The 17,005-nt window shown below is 33.9% G+C and overlaps 1 protein-coding gene across 1 annotated transcript in view; it reads left to right on the forward strand.

The window, feature by feature from the left end:
- Positions 1 to 17,005, forward strand: part of NDUFAF2 (NADH:ubiquinone oxidoreductase complex assembly factor 2) — a 157,855-nt gene that overhangs the window by 97,593 nt on the left and 43,257 nt on the right. Inside the window, exon 3 of the mRNA XM_028524650.2 lies at positions 16,607 to 16,647. Within this exon, the coding sequence (XP_028380451.1) occupies positions 16,607 to 16,647 (41 nt within the window). The remainder of the gene's footprint in view (positions 1 to 16,606; positions 16,648 to 17,005) is intronic.

Raw genomic sequence — 17,005 nt, forward strand, 5'->3', positions numbered from 1 at the left:
ACACTTGATTCCTATCAAACTTTGAAGTTAAGGTAAAAGATCAGAGAGATAAAACAGTAGGAGCTGTCTCTCAGTATGGCAGGAACAGTAACATTTGAACTTGATAGTTTGTGGGTGGCTATCTTTAATCTACTATCTAAGCTTTGTTGCAGAAAAAGCTGATCTACTTAGAAGACAACAGAAACCAATCTTCCAAGAGAAGTACATAGCAAGATGCAAAATATTTCCTAGGTTTTCATCATCTTTCCAGTTCCCAGTTTCATTTCATTCTGAATGAAGTTCAACAGCAAGTCTGCCTTTGAGCTCTAAGAACCACCTGATAGCCTTGTTATAAATATTCCCATTTTCCTTACCTGTTCTTAGTTTAGTACCTGGCTCATAGGTAGACACATAGTGAGTAAGTGCTTTAGTAAATATATATTGACTACATGAAATCTAGCTTAAGCTAGCTTTTGTTATTTACAACTAAAAGAACCTTAAATAAAATACCAATACCTATCATAAGTATCACTTAACACTTTTCAAGTGTTTACCTGTATACCTGTTATTATGACACTGCTTTTATAATCATAATATAGATCAATCATCATAACAATCGTATAGGGTAGACACCTGTAATTATACCCATTTAATAGATAGGGAATCTAAGGTCTGGAATAATTATATAAATTGCCTAGGTTCTACAGCTACACACTCTAAGCAGTAGACTCATTGCTTCCTGGTGGGTATAGCTAATATATATATATATATATATATATATATATAGGCATTGTTACTTTAAGCCAGTGTATGAGTGTAAATATTTCCTTGGAAATATCTTTCTCCATTTCTTTTTATTAGCTATGAAAATACTAGAACTATGAGAAAAGAACATAAAAATGGGTAGATACCAGAGACTTTTTGAAGAAATACAGAATATAAACTGGCAACTTCTAGGAAGAGTAAATTGAGCTTTCTTATTTTTATCAGACTTTTCCAGTGTTATAAGCTACATTTGTAATTGTCGAATAATGTTTGTGCCTTCTTAAAATGAGCCTATTTTATCATTTTACCCAATAATAGTACAGAATTAAAATGTTTATAGAAATAAATTAAGTTATAAATAAACAAGTAGGTAATGACTCATTTTTTAGCCTTTAAGACTTTCAGAGAATTAGAATGAAGTTCTAATGCTTTTTATGGTTCTGTCCTAATCTACTAATTCAGCATAACTATCCCATAGGGCATACCCTAAAAACAAATGTATTAACCAAACACTGAAACTAGAATTAGTTTTGTAGTGTTACACATTGATTAAATGTAAAAAATAAGAACTTTATACCATGAAAAAGTAAATTAAAGTATACATATAATTCACAAAACACTATATACAGGAAAGGAAAGAGAAAAATATCTTTTATGGTAAATAGCGTCAATACCAGATGAATCTAAAGTACTTTTAGTTCCACATGGATAGTATATTTTTCAATTATTAGTAGCAAAGTACAGGTACCCACAAACTGCATATCCTACCACAGTATGTATTAGACAGTGTGCCCTTTTCATTAATTTATTTATCTATTTATTTACCATAACTAATGCTATGTTGAGCACCTCTACATTCATGGACTTTCCATTCTGGAGTGGAAGGGAAAAAGACAATAAATCAGACAAATAACTATATAGAATGCTAAAGAAAGTTGAGCATAGAAAGGAAATAGTGTTGGAGAAGGTTTTGTAATTTTAAGAAGTGTAAGGAAATGACCTTGCTAGGAAGATGACTTTTGAATAAATACAGAAGGAGCTAGCCATGAGGATAAGTAGCAGAGGAGCATAACTAGAGAGCAAGTGCAAAAGCCCTGAGGCAGTAGCATGCTCAGGTGTTTGAAGGAACAGCAAGGAAGCCAAAATGACTGCAATAGTGCCAGAGGGAAAGTAAAAATAAGGTTAGAAAAGAAACAGGATGCCTAATCATGTAGGGTCTTATAGGCCAGTTTGAAAAGAATAGTCGTATACTCTGAGTTATAATTCACAGGATGACTATAGCTGCTGCACTGCAAAGAGACTGAGACAAAAGATGGAGACAGGAGGCACTTGTGATAATTCATGCAAGGGATAATTGTGGTCTGCACCCAAGTAACAGTGGGCATGGAAAGAAGCAATTGCATTCTGGATCTATTGTAAAGGCAGAGCTGATGGCATTTGCTGACAGATTGGATGTGGAATATGAAAGAAGTCAGTGATGACTTAAAATTTTGGGACTTAACCTGGAAAATAGAGTTGCTATTGACTAAGAGAGGCAAGACTGTGTGGGAGGAGCAAATTTGGGAGGGAAGATGGAATAAATTTTGGAAATGTTAAGTTCAAGATTCCTATTACATTAGTATATCCAAGCAGAAATGGTAAGTTGTATATAAGCCAAGAATTTAGTGGAAAAGTTTGGGTTGCAGATAATGTTTGGGAGTTGATAGCAAATAAATGACAAGTAAAGCCAGAAGACTGGATGAGATTACAAAGGGAATGAGTGTAAATAGAAAATGAGAAGTTGAAAGACTGACCCCCCTAGGTATAAGTTTTAGAGACAAGACAAAGAAAGGAATAGCCAGAAAAGTAGGAGAAATCAAGAACAGTGTTAGTGCTAGAAGCCAAATGTCAAGGAGGGAAAAGTGATCAACCATGTCTAATGAGAACTGAGAATTAACTCCTCACTTTAACAGCAGAGAAGTCAAGGATCCTGACAAAAATAGTTCCATAGAGTATTAGAAACAAAAGAGAGAGAGAATTTGGAGAGAATGAGTATAGACAATGCTTACGAGGAGTTAGTTTATCTGTAAAAGAAAGGAGACTATTGAGGCAGTACCTGGAGAGGAAAGTGGAGTCAAGAGAGTAATGTTTTGTTTTGTTTTGTTTTTTGTTTTGTTTTGTTGTAAAGACAGAAGTAACTGAATTTTGTAATAGTGATGGAAAAGATCAAGTCAGAAAGGAACTATTAACGATGAAGAAAAGAGAAAGGTCTTGAGAAGGCAAGGCCGAACAGGATCTAGTATATTTGTGGAAGACTTGGCCTTTGACAAGAGCATGGAAAGTTCATCTGTGGTGATGGCAGAGAAGTAGAGTATATGGGCATAGAGGAAGGTAGATAGGTGGTAGTGACAACTTACGTACATTCCGTTTTGATTCCTCCAAATGAAACAGGCAGGTTAAATAACATCCTAAGTGCAAACAGCAGCTACAGCCAACATTTGAACCCAAATTGTCTCCAAAGTTTTTACACTTAATATAATATTGCCTGCGTCATTAATAAACTGGCTAATTCATAAATATCCTTCAAGTTTTAGAGTAGATATTGATTCCTTTGGAAATCTTTTCTGACTCCTATCTCTCACCCTCTGGTGCTAATTGGGATATTCCTTTTTCTTGTTTGTTTTTTCTTTCACTTTATGTTTCCCTCAAGCATAACACTTAACACACTGTAAAATATTCTCTGTGTACTTATCTACCTCTTCTCCCTGGGTGTAGAGATTGTTTAAGGATAGGGTCTTTACCCAGTTGTCATTGTAGTCTCGGGGCCTACCTCAATAACTAAGGTAAAATAAGTACAAGTTCTATCAATATTTGTTGAATGAATACATTTTAAATTGAAAGCAGATAAGGAAGAAACATTTTGGGGACTTTGTTGACTTGCTGGAAATAGTCCATTCTCTCCCTCTCTTTCTCCCTCCCTTCTCCTCTCTCTAAAAATAAACGAATGAAATCAGATAAGAAAAAGAAGTAGATGGAGTTTTATGGTTTCAGATCTTACATTAAGTCTTTAACTCATTTTGAATTTATTTTTGTATATGATGTAAGAGAGGTCTAGTTCCCTTTTCTTTTTCCTTTGAATGTATCTGTCCAGTTTTCCCAACACCACTGTTGAAGAGACTGTCATTACTCTAATGCATACTTTTACCTCCTTTGTGGTCATAGATTAATTGACCATGTAACTAAGAATTTGTTTCTTGGCCCCATATTCTCCATGTGTCTATTTTTGTGCCAGTACCATACTATTTTAATTATTACAGCTTTGTAATATACTTTGAGATAATGGAGTATGATACTTCCAATTTTATTTTTCTTTCTCAAGATTGCTTAGCTTACTCAAAGTCTTTTGTGGTTCCACATAAATTTTAGGGTTATTTGTTTTAGTTATGAGAAGAATGGCATTGGTATTTTGGTAGGAATTGCATTGAACCTGTACATTGCTTTGGGTACTATGGTAATTTTAACAATAATAATCCTTTCTACCCATAGGCGTGGTACACCCTTCCATTTATTTGTGTCCTACTCAATTTCTTCAATGTCTCATTTCAGAGTAGAGGTCTTTCACCTCCTTGATTAAGTTTATTCCCAGGTATTTTATTCTTTTTGATGTAACTGTTAATAGGATTGTTTTCTTTATTTCTCCTCCTGATTGCTCATTATTAGTGTATAGGAACATGACAGATTTCTATATGGTAATTTTGTATCCTGCAACTTTACTGAATTCTTTTATTAATTCTATTAATATTTGATGGATTCTGTAGGACTTTCTATATGTAGTGTCATGCCATCTGCAAAGAGTGACAGATTTACATCTTCCTCTCCTATTTGGACACTTTTTATTTCTTGTCTGATTGTTGTGGCTAGGTCTGTGCATCTCTATGTTCATTGCAGGATTATTTGCAATAGCCAAGATATGGAAGAGACCTAGGTGTCCATTGATAGATGAATGGATAAAGAAGATGTGAGCCCTGGCTGGTGTGGCTCAGTGGATTGAGCACCAGCCTGTGAACCAAAGGATCACTTGTTCCATTCCCAGTCAGGGCACATGCCTGGGTTGTAGGCCAGGTCCCCAGTAGGGGGTGTGTGACAGGCTACCACACATTGATGTTTCTCTCCCTCTCTTTCTCCCTCCCTTCCCCTCTTCTAAAAATATATAAATAAAATCTTTTTTAAAAGATATGATACACACACACACTGAAATATTACACAGAAATAAAAACAAATGAAATCTTGTCATTTGTAACAACATAGATGGATCTAGAGGGTATTACGCTAAGTGAAATAAATCAAGCAGAGAATGACAAATACCATATGGTTTTACTTATATATGTAACCAAAAACAAAACAGATTTATATAAACAGAGACCAAACAAGGTGATAACCATAAGGGAGGAAGTGGGGATGGGTAAGAAGGGGAAAGAAAATATAGTCAATAATATTGTGATAAGTTTATACATGACAGATGATCACTAGAATTAGCAGGATGATTATATTGCAAGGTATAAAAATGTTGAATCACTATGTTGTACACCTGAAGATAATATAACCTAATTAAGATTGTATATCAATTATACTTAAATAAAAATAATTTTTAAAAATTTTTAAATGAAGAATTTAAGTAAAAAAATTTAAAAAAAAACAAAGAAGACATTGAATTACATCTTTTTTAAAAAAGAAGTACATGAAAGAACACACCACAGCAATTGGTTCCAAACATACAGAATATTCAGATAAGGGTTCAGCTGTGGGAGACAGAATAGTACTAGCTATTGAACAGTTACAAAGTTTCAGAAGCTCTTTTAAGTTTAATGTACAGCATGAGGTCTTCTTATACAGAACTTCTCAAAATCTGTATCTATAATTCAAATACCATTTTATCTTCCAATTTTGTTCCTTTTTTGTTGTTTATGCTAAGCTTAAGCTTGTTTGCTGCTAGCAATAATAAACATTATTTATGTGAACCCTAAAATACCCTAAAGTAGAATATAGCAGGAAAATCAGAAAGACCCTGATCTGATATTTCTTTTTAAAGGCAAGTTAAGCTTTACTAATCAGATGTACTCATTAAAATGTAAGAATAAAACTTAAGAATAAAATCTGGTAAAAATTACTTTTTGGATATACTACACCATACCTAACTATCATTAACACAGTTAATAGTGAACAACATCTCAGTATAAAATGTCATATGTACTTTTGATTGGTGAGCATGTCTTTTTCAGGCCACAGGAAATCCCCACCAAGAATTATCACAGTAAGTTTCTTAAATTAATGGACAGAGCATGATACTGTCCTTGTCCCAGAATCAGAATACATAGGTTATTTTCAGGTCCTTTTGTGGCCATTTACCATTGTGGTCATTTAGAGCTAATCAATTTATCTCTCTGTTTTCATCTGTGAAATTAAAAGACTGGGTTCAAAATCCTTAAGGTTCCATCTGTCTCTAATGTTGTATGATTATATGACTTTTAGAAATGTTTCTAATAAACTTATGCTCCACCCAGGGTCTCTGGACCTACTGTTCAACCAAATTGCTTGGCTGGGAATTGCAGAGTTGATGGTGATCTCCTATATCAGATAGTAGGATTGCAACATGTATTAGTTATCTATTGCTGCATAAAAAATTACCCCAAAAGTTAGAGGGAGGTCAAGAATGGCAAATATGTGTAATCTCACAGTTACTGTGGGTCAAGAATCTAGAATGACTTAGGTGAATGTTCTGGCTCAGAATCTCTCCCAACGCTGCAGGTAGGGTATTGGCCTGGGCTGCAGTCATCTCAAGGCTTCTCTCATGGATCACCCCCTTTCTACCTCATTCATGTAGCTATTGTCAGACCATAGAAGATCTACTTCCAGGTTCACTCAAATGGCTATTGCCTGGCTTCAGGTCCTTCCTGGCTATTTGACTGAAGGTCTCAGTTCCTTGATAACTGTAAGCCTGAAAGTCTTGACATCAGATGCTGTTAGTTCTCCAACTTTATTATTCTTTTTTGAAGTTGTTTTTGCTATATCCTAGGTCCTTTTCATATGGAATTTATTTTATATTTTTCTGATTTTTAATATGAAGTAGTTATGCACATTATTTAACAGCTCACTTTTTTACTCAACATTTTTTAAGAAACATCGATATTGATGAACACAGATAATTCATTCTTTTAACAAGTGAATAATAATTTATGGTATTTATTTTTCCCTAAGATTTTAAAAATTGTTTATTCTATTATAGTTGTCCCGTTTTTTTCCTTTTGCCCCTCCACCCAGCCCACCTCTCTTGCCCAGTCAATCCCCTCTCCACTGTCCACATCCGTTTGTCATTCATACATGTTCTTTGACTAATAATCCCTTCCTCTTCCTCCTACCATTCCCCTCTCCCTCCTCCTCTCCTACAGCTCTATTTTCCTATGGTTCTATTTTTCTCATTACTTTATTTTGTTCATTAGTTTCCAGTTAAAAGTGAGATCTATGATATAATCTCACTTATAACTCTTTCACCAACTGGCTTGTTTCACTTAGCATAACAGTGTCCAGTTCCATCCATGGTGTCACAAAAGGTAGGACTTCTTTCTTTCTGCTGTGTGGTATTCCATTTTATAAATGTACCACAGTTTTTTTATCCACTTATCTACTGATGGGCACTTGGGCTGTTTCTAACACTTGGCTATTGTAAATAGCACTGCCATGAACGTTGGGGTGCATAGGTTCTTTTGAAGTGGTGTTTCAGAATTCTTAGGGTATATTTCCAACAGTGGAATCAATCGGTTAACAGGCAGTTCCATTTTTAACTTTTTGAGGAAATTCCATACTACTTTCCACAGAGGCTGCACCAGTCTGCATTCCCACCACCAGTGCACTAGGGTTGCCTTTTGTCCACATCCTCACCAGCGCTTGTTTGCTGATTTATCATTTCATATGGATTTTAGAATCAGTTTGTTAATTTCTACAAAAATGTTTTCTAGAATTTGGGTTAGGATTATGTTGAATTTATAGATCACTCTGCAAAGAACTAACGTTTTATTTTTTAAAATATTTTTATTTATTTATTTTTAGAGAGGGGGAAGGGAGGGGGAGAGAGAGGGAGAGAAACATCAATGTATGATTGACTCTCACATGGCCTCCACTGGGGACCTGCCCACAACCAAGGCATGGGAATTGACTGGGAATTGAACTGGCAACTGTTTGGTTCACAGCCCATGCTCAGTCCACTGAGCTATACCAGCCAGGGCAGAACTAACATTTTAACAATAAGGATCTTTTGAACTCTGTATATCTCTTTATTTAATTTAGGACTTTTTTAATTTCCTCAAAGTTTGTAGTGTTCATTGTATAGATATTGCACATCTTTTGTCAGATTTATCCCTAAGTACTTCATATTTTTGCTATTTTAAAGAAATTTTTTAAAATTTTTGAGTGTTTCTATTATATAAATATGCAACAGTTTTTGTGAATTGGTCTTATATTCTGTGACTTTGCTAAACTCAATTATTAAATATAGTAGCTTTTTTTGTCAATGCCATCAGATTTTCTATGTAGAAAATCATGTGCTCTCTGAATAAAGACATTTTACTTCTTTCTTTCCAACCTAGATGCCTGTAATTTTATTATTCTTGCCTGTTTACACTGGCTAGAACCTCCAGTACACTGTTGAATAGGAGAGATAAAAATGGACATCCTTGCCTTTTTCCTCAAATATTAATCTTTTTTACATATTGTTGATTGGGTTATTTAAAGTTTTGTTTAGAATTTTACATCTATGTTTTTGAGAGATACTACTTACTAATTCTTTTTTTAATATATTTTATTGATTATGCTCTTACAGTTGTCTCATTTTCTCCCATTTATTCCCCTTTACCCTGCACACCCCCTTCAACCCACATTCTTCGCCTTTAGTTCACATCCATGGTTCATATATATGTTCTTCGGCTTCTACGTTTCCTATACTATTCTTAACCTCCCCGTCTACCTTCTACCTGCTATTTATGCTACTTATTCTCTGTACCTTTTCCCCCCTTTCTCCCCACCCACTCTCCTGCTGATAACCCTCCATGTGGTTTCCATTTCTGTGATTCTGTTCCTGTTCTAGTTGTTTGCTTAGTTTTTTTTTTTGTTTTAGGTTTGGTTGTTAATAGCTGTGAGTTTGTTGTCCTTTTACTGTACTTATTTTTCATTTTCTTTTTCTTAGATAGGTCCCTTTAACATTTCATATAATAAGGGCTGGGTGATGATGAACTCCTTTAACTTGGCCTTATCTGGGAAGCATGTTATCTGCCCTTCCATTCTAAATCATAGCTTTGCTATATAGAGTAATCTTGGATATAGGTCCTTGCCTTTCATGACCTTGAATACTTCTTTCCAGCCCCTTCTCACCTGCATGGTTTCTTTTGAGAAATCAGCTGACAGTCTTATGGGAACTCCTTTGTAGGTAACTATTTCCTTTTCTCTTGCTGCTTTTAAGATTATATCCTTATCTTTAATCTTGGCTAATGTAATTATGATGTGCCTTGGTGTGTTCCTCATTGAGGCCAATTTCTTTGGGACTCTCTGAGCTTCCTGGACTTCCTGGAAGTCTATTTCCTTTGCCAGATTTGGGGAATTCTCCATTATTTTTTCAAATAAGTTTTCAATTTCTTGCTCTTCCTCTTCTCCTTCTGGTACCCCTATGATTTGAATGTTGGAACATTTAAAGATGTCCTGGAGGCTCCTAAGCCTCTCCTCATTTTTTGAATTCTTGTTTCTTCATTCTGTTCTGGTTGAATATTTCTTTCTTCCTTCTGGTTTGCACCATTGATTTGAGTCCTGGTTTCCTTCCCATCACTGTTGGTTCCCTGTACATTTTCCTTGATTTCACTTAGCATAACCTTCATTTTTTCATCTAATTTGCGACCATATTCAACCAAGCCTGTGAGCATCCTGATTACCAGTATTTTGAACTGTGCATCTGATAGGTTGGCTATCTCTTCATCACTTGGTGGTAGGTTATTAGCTATATCTCTTTATTTTGTATTTTAGTAGTTGCTTTAGATTTTATAGACTACATCTGCAATATAACAGTCTTTATGTGATTATTCCACTTCATATGGAGTATAAGAATCTTACAAAAGTATACCATGTTTCCCTTCTACTATTTCTGTTGATATTGTCACACATGTTGTTATTGTCACATATTATCACATATCATCACAGCTCTACACGTCACATACTATACACTATATTGTTATTTTTATGTAAACAGTGAACTAGCATTTAGATTTAATTAATTAGAAAAATATGACATATTTGTACTGTTACTGTTTGTAATGTTTTTCATGCCTTTTTTAGATCCAGATATCTATCTGGAGTCATTTTCCTTTAGCCTGTAAAGCTTCCTTCAATGTTTCTTCAAATGTGAGTCTGCTGGTATTGAACTCTTTCAGCTTTTATATGCCTGAAATATATTTTTAAAGAGATTTTTCTCAGTATAGCAGTCTAGGTTGATTTTTTTCTTTCAGTGGTTTAAAAATATTCTACTTTACACAGTTTCTGCTGAGAAATTCTGTTGTTGTGCTTATCTTTATCCCTCTGTGTGTAATGTGTATTTTCTTTTTTGGCTGTTCTAAAGTTTTTTCATTTTTGAGTGGCTTTGAGCAATTTAACTATGATGTACCATGATTGTGTATCTTGTGCTTATAGCTTCTTGAGCTTCTTAGATCTGTGGATTTATAGTTTCCATCAAATTTAGAAAAGTTTTGCCATAATTTCTTCATTTTTTTCTGTCATTTTCTATCCTCTATTTTGGGTACATTTACAGTTTTAGGCTGCTTGGAGTTGTCCCACAGCTCACAGAGGCTCCATTCATTTATGGAGACTTTTTTCTCATTGGGTGTCATTTTGTGTAGTTTCTCTTGTTGAATCTTCAAATCCACTAATATTTTTTTTACAGTGTAAAATTTCTATTAATCTATCTTGAGTATTTTCCATGTTAGACACTGTAGTTTCATCTCTACAATTTTGATACGGGTCTGTTTTATATATTCCTGGTCTCTACTTAACATTTTAACCTTTCCTCTAGCTCTTTGAACGTATGGAGTACAATTTTAACTTTTAATATTCTTGTCTGCTTATTCTACTACCTGTATCTGTTTTCAGTTAGTTGATTCTTTTCTTTTCAATATGGAAAGTGTTTCCTGCTTCTTTGTTTGCATAGCAATTTCTGGTTGGATATCAAACCTTTTGAATTTTTGCCTACTTGGATACTGAATATTTTTGTATCCCTATATGTATCATTGAACTTTGTTCTAAGACACAGTTAAGTTTCTTGGAAATAGTTTGATCCTATCAGGGCTGGTTTTTAAGATTTGCCAGGTAGACTGGAGCAGAGTTTCATCTAAGACTAATAATTCTGCACTATTGATGCAAGTAATCAATCATTTAATCACATAAGTTCCATAACCTTTGCCAAAGTTTTATAGTTAGAAGTAAGTCACAGGTTCTGCCTTTACTCAAGGGGAAGAGATCACACAAAGGCTGCTACACTAAGAGGTAGGGATTGTGGAGGCTACCTTAGGAGTTTGTTCTTTATACATAGTAACATGAATGACCTTAAGAACAATATGTGGAGTAAAATTAGCTAGATGCAAAAGAGTACATACTGTAAGATTCCACTTATGAGAAATTGTAGATGAGGCAAAAGTAGTCAATAGTGACAAAGTATATCATTCATCAGGAGCTGTGAGGAGGTTAAGGTGGGTGTGTGCATACATACACTAGGGAACTTTTAGCAGTGATTGAAGTACTGTTTATACTGATCATGGTGCTGGTCATAAGGTTGTACACATTGTCAGAATTCATGGAATTGCATATTTAAAATGATTTCACTGTATTGTATATAAATTATATCTCAATAAAGTTGATTTAGAAAAGAATAGGAACAGTGATGAGCATCACAATATGCCAACTAAATCTATTAATATCCTTAAGATATGCTTAAGAGTCAATAATCAGAAAATGGCTCATTTCATGTGTTATTTGACAAATTTTCATAATTAAAAATGTGGATTTTTATAGTTCTTTATGATGTGTCAACACTCATAACTAACGAAGATCATTTTTTTGGTATTGTAAAGATGAGGCTTTATTATGATGGCTTTTCCTTGAGTGAAGTAAACAACACATATTTCTAACATAGTATCTTCTGGTTCAGACTATTGATAATCTTTCTACAATTTTAGTTCTGAATGGTCACTTTACTGAATCTGGTGGTAAATGTCTCATTTACCTTAACCTCTGTTGAGAATGCTTCTAAAAGTATATTAGCTAGTTTCAGTGCCTGTGGAGATTTGTAGAGTGTATGCTTCATGAAGTATTTTCCTGTCTGCTTCTTCTAGTCTCTTTTAGTTATTAGTGGGAGCTTTAATTTGCATGCTCACTTTTATGCTCATTATAGTGTGTTATGTTCCAATAAGAGTATTAAAACTCAATGAAAATCTTATGCATACTGATGAGAGTGCAAATAAATGTTGAAAAAGGAATACTAGGATCTTAAGGCATAAACTGTCCAGTTATCTTGCTAAATTCTATTCAAACAATGGTTACATTATAATGAAGACTGATACAGAATCTACCATACAGATATAATTAGCAAAGGCAGCATCATTATCTAATTTATAATTGGATAGAGATTCACTTCTAGATTATTCTGATATAAAAAAAGAAATGTAATGATTTGATATTAATGTTTATTTTTATTCCTTCCTCCTCCTAAATCTGGCTAACCTTCAGCAGAACATTTCCTTTGTTGTATGTAGGGAGTGGGAAACTAGGGATGTTATATAAATGAGTAGTCACATTGAAAATTTCCAGTTGTAAACCTTTATTAGATGTATAACAAAGAATACATATCAACCATCATCTCATGAAGACATTTCAAGTATCTGGTTATTGTAAAATTATAAATATACAAATTTATGTTAGCAATTGCATATATCCAGATTAAAGATTTTTTTTTCTTCGGACATTTAAAACAAAGCTAAAGGAAGTTCCTATATTATTTCTTGGAGAATAGTGTCCCATGAAAGTGAATAGTCTAAGTGGTACTTAATACATTGTCTGAATTATATTACATTCTTACATCTATGAATGAATTTTATAAACATCAAAAAACAGTAAGCTTTAGAAAACACATATCAGAGTTTCCTCCACCTATTAGTCTACCTTGGGATTTTAAAAAATTATTTGGATTCTACTGAAATATTTGTTTTTCTAACCTAAAAAAACTGAAAATGCTATTTATAGACTCATCAATAAGACAAATTGCTGTTTTTAGCCGTTTTTCTCATAGTGATAGTAAATGTGCGTTGTCCTATTATACTTTTTCAGCCTGATCTAATGCCAACAGTATGTTTTCATAGACTCTAGAATACATGATAACCAATAGTAAAAAGTGTGCTAGTTAATAACTTTTATTCTAGGTAATATGAAAGTGTTTTGAATCAAGATATATAGTTGTTGCTGAAAGGCTAATACTTAATGGTTGCCCTAGAACAGGGGTTGGTAAACAATCTCTTTAAAGGGCTAGATGTTAATTATTTTAGGCATTTTGGGCCATGTGGTCTGTTATAACTACTTATTTTTGTTGCAGCAGAAAAGTAGTCATAGACAATGTATAAACAAATAAGTGTAGCTGTGTTCCCATAAATCCTTTTTTATGGACAGTGAAATTTGAATTCTATATAATTTTCATGTGTCATGAAATACTGTTCTTTGTTAGCCAGTTTTGGCTTGCAGGCTATGGTCTGCAACCCCTGCCCTACCAGTTGATTTTTCTGAATTAAGTTTTTAATCTAGAATAAAACTGAAGATTTAGTGCTTAAACCTTTTCAAGTTATATGATTCATGTTGAATTATTTTAAAAGAAGTCTGTTTTACAGAAAAATACCTATAAATATAGATAAGTAAATTTTATTTTGACCACAAAGAGGTAACTAAAAAATTCCATAAACCACTTCTTTACTTGATTGCACAGAGGAATCTTGCTGTTACAAACCTGGATTTTCTCATACAGGTCAAAATCCATTAAAACAAATTTTTACAGTGGAATTATTTTATAGTGGAAGTATTCACTCAACAGCTGTATTAAATACCAACTCTTTCAAGGAATTTAGGTGGTAGAAAAATAAATCTCCTACAGATGCATCCTGCCTTTGACAGCCTAACAAGGATATAAAACCTGTACAAGTTAAGGGTAGAAATGGACCAAATCGGAAGCTATTAATAAAGACATCATGGAGAAGAATAACAGGGTTAGAAGTTCATAAACAGGAGTGGCGAAAGCAAAACACTGGGGCTGTATTAAAAATAGATGCATGGGATTAGTGGAAAAGAAAACAAGAGCAGGGAGAAATAACTAATCCCAGGCCCACAGTTGAATGTTGCTCGTTCTTCGCCACAACCATTCAGCACTGGGCTTGTCGTGAGGCTAGGTTCTGGTGTCACTTGTGTCACTGAAGGCTGGCTGGCTGGAAGTAAGTGGTCAGAAGAGGAGGTGAACCAACAGAGTTCAGATTTTTAGAGTCAGTTCAACCAAATTTGATTCCCAATCTGTTACTCACTAGTTATGTGAGTTTAGGCAAGTTACTTTATCTTTCTGAACTCAGTTCCCAGACTGTAAAAAGTCAATAATTTTTATGTTCTTACATGTAATTACACCTATTTCTCTTCCTAGTTTAGTGTTCTTTGTTTACTAAAGTTTAAGAGACTGCTTAGTTAGTAGACCATGGCCGGTTTTTGGAGCCAGAGGCAGGGTCAGATCTGGATTCAAATCCCACCATTACTACTCAGGTATAAATTTGGGAAAGTTATTTAATTTCTCTATAAAATAAGGATTCCTTGCAATTTTGTAATGAAGATTGAATCTATAAAGTGATAAAATAGCAGTTTTGTACTTTTTAAAGACTATATTCCCTACAGTATATTTTCTCACAGTTTTCAATATTCTTCATAGGCCAAACAGATATTATTGATCTTTGCTTTTTTTGAGTTTGTAGTAAAAATATAGGTTATTGAATAATTATGAGAATAGTAACAACCTAGACTTGCATGTTTACTGTATGCCAAACTCTGTGCTCAGAATTTATATATATTATTTGATGTAGCTTTAATAATAACACTAAAATGCAGATACTATTATAATTCATATTTTATACATGAGAACTCTGATGCCTAGAAAATTAAATGAACTGCCCTAGGTAGCACAGCTAGTAAATAATGAAGCTGGTATTTGAACCCAGAAAATCTGCCTTTACTCTCCTAAACACTTTGAGATCCCAACATCTCAAACAAGCTCCCATCAGAAACAATGAGACCAAGTCATTCCATCCATGGTGCTTACCTTCTTCAACATCTAAAAACTAGCCCTCACTTACCTCTTTCCTAATGTACTATTTTTTCATTCAACAAATATTTATTGGTACACATCACCTGCCACCCACCTTGAAAATACAGTCATGAACAAAGCAGACAAGGTACAGGGTCTCATCGATTTTATGGCCCAACAGAAAGTGTACATAACATAAAACAAGTAATTACAATAAAACATGTAAGCTTCTCATAGAGGAATTCTTTATCTTTTATTCAAACTGAGATGTGAATTCCTAATTGTGGGTGGGGGTTGAGATGTTCATTCCACCTTTGAATTTCCATAGCATTTTATGGGTACTTCCACTTGAAAATACCTTTCACCTTGCATTCTGGTTCCTTATGATTATGACATCTCTTTCAACCTTCAAATACTTCAGGAGCCAAGCAGGATATATATGAGATTCTCCTTAGCATCATTCAGAGAACTTACATTTGTGTACTGTACATAGTAGGCAGTAAATAAATGCTATTGAAAGAATGAAGCAAAAAATAAGTCTTAGAGGTTTATATATTTCCATTATCTTTTTTGTTTTAAATTCTTAAATATTTCACTTTGAAATATCTCCTTCTTCATGTTAATGGTTATTCAAGGAAGGTATGTAACCAATTGAAAGTTATCCTTCCTTCTTACCTACTATTCTCTCAAAATTTAATCCACAGCAGTCTCCTCTGGAAGAAGTTAATTACTATTTGTAAGGCTTTCAAAGTCTGCTTTTAGTGGCCATCTAATGCACTATTAGTTACATGGCTCTTTATGCTCTTCTCAGACCCTTCTTTCTACTATCAGTGATTTTGATACACTTCCATAGAGGCAGCCCCACTCCCTATTGCTATAAAGCATCTACAGCAGTGCTCGCTGCCCACTAGACACTTAAGAAATATGGGCTCTTTCTACTCAGCAGCTCATCTCCCAGGTGCTAGAGTTAAGACCTGATGATACCAACCATAAGAGTTAGGCTGCTTGCCAGAGCAGATCAGAAGAGAAATCTTTTAAATTGAAACTTTCTATGTCTCTTCCTTTGTAAATTGAGCAATAACTAATTAAAGCTTTCAGAGTAATATAATTTTGATATTGCCTTGAAGTTTACTGTACTGTGATTGGCATATATGCCATATATACATTAACTTGAATTTAGATGGTTATATGAGGTATGATTTCAGATATGAAATACCCTGTCTTTGTCCTCCCAAATGGTTACATTTTTTCATGACGCAGATTACCTTCTGACATCATGTGTTTGGGTTTTTCTTTTCTGTACTCCCTTCACTAGCACATATGCTACAGGAGCGAGGGAATTCGTGTTTGATTCCCTGTTGTATCTCCAGTGCCTAAAACAATATATAATAGTTACTCAATAAATATTTAGTTTATGCATGAATGAATAAAATGTTTGTGCAAGTTATAGAAAACTTACATTTATTTATTTTTTTCTAGCTTGGATTAGAAGAACAAGAAAAACTCCACCTACTATGGAGGTAAGAATGCACAAGGAAAATACTCAAATAGCATGTGTTTATAATGCTGTGTTTCTCAATTGGGAATTTGTTCTCCCCGGTATACATGAGGACTCAGAATAAATATGATACATCTTGCCAAAGTATTCATTTTATTCCATGGAAAGTAATTTAAAACATTTTTATAATAAAATAAGTATATAAATTATGGAATGTAATAAAATTAATATAAACTTTAAAGTAAAATAATAAAATTTTAAAACAAAGTAAAAATACTTTTTAGAAAGTTTGGACTTATAGCAGCTTTCATCAGGATGTTTCCCCTGGCCCCTGAGAGCTCTCTGTTCTGATACAGATGCTTTGGTGGAAAAGTTTGAGA

This window comes from Phyllostomus discolor, chromosome 3, assembly GCF_004126475.2.
Source record: "Phyllostomus discolor isolate MPI-MPIP mPhyDis1 chromosome 3, mPhyDis1.pri.v3, whole genome shotgun sequence".
Classification (NCBI taxonomy): Eukaryota; Metazoa; Chordata; class Mammalia; order Chiroptera; family Phyllostomidae; genus Phyllostomus; species Phyllostomus discolor.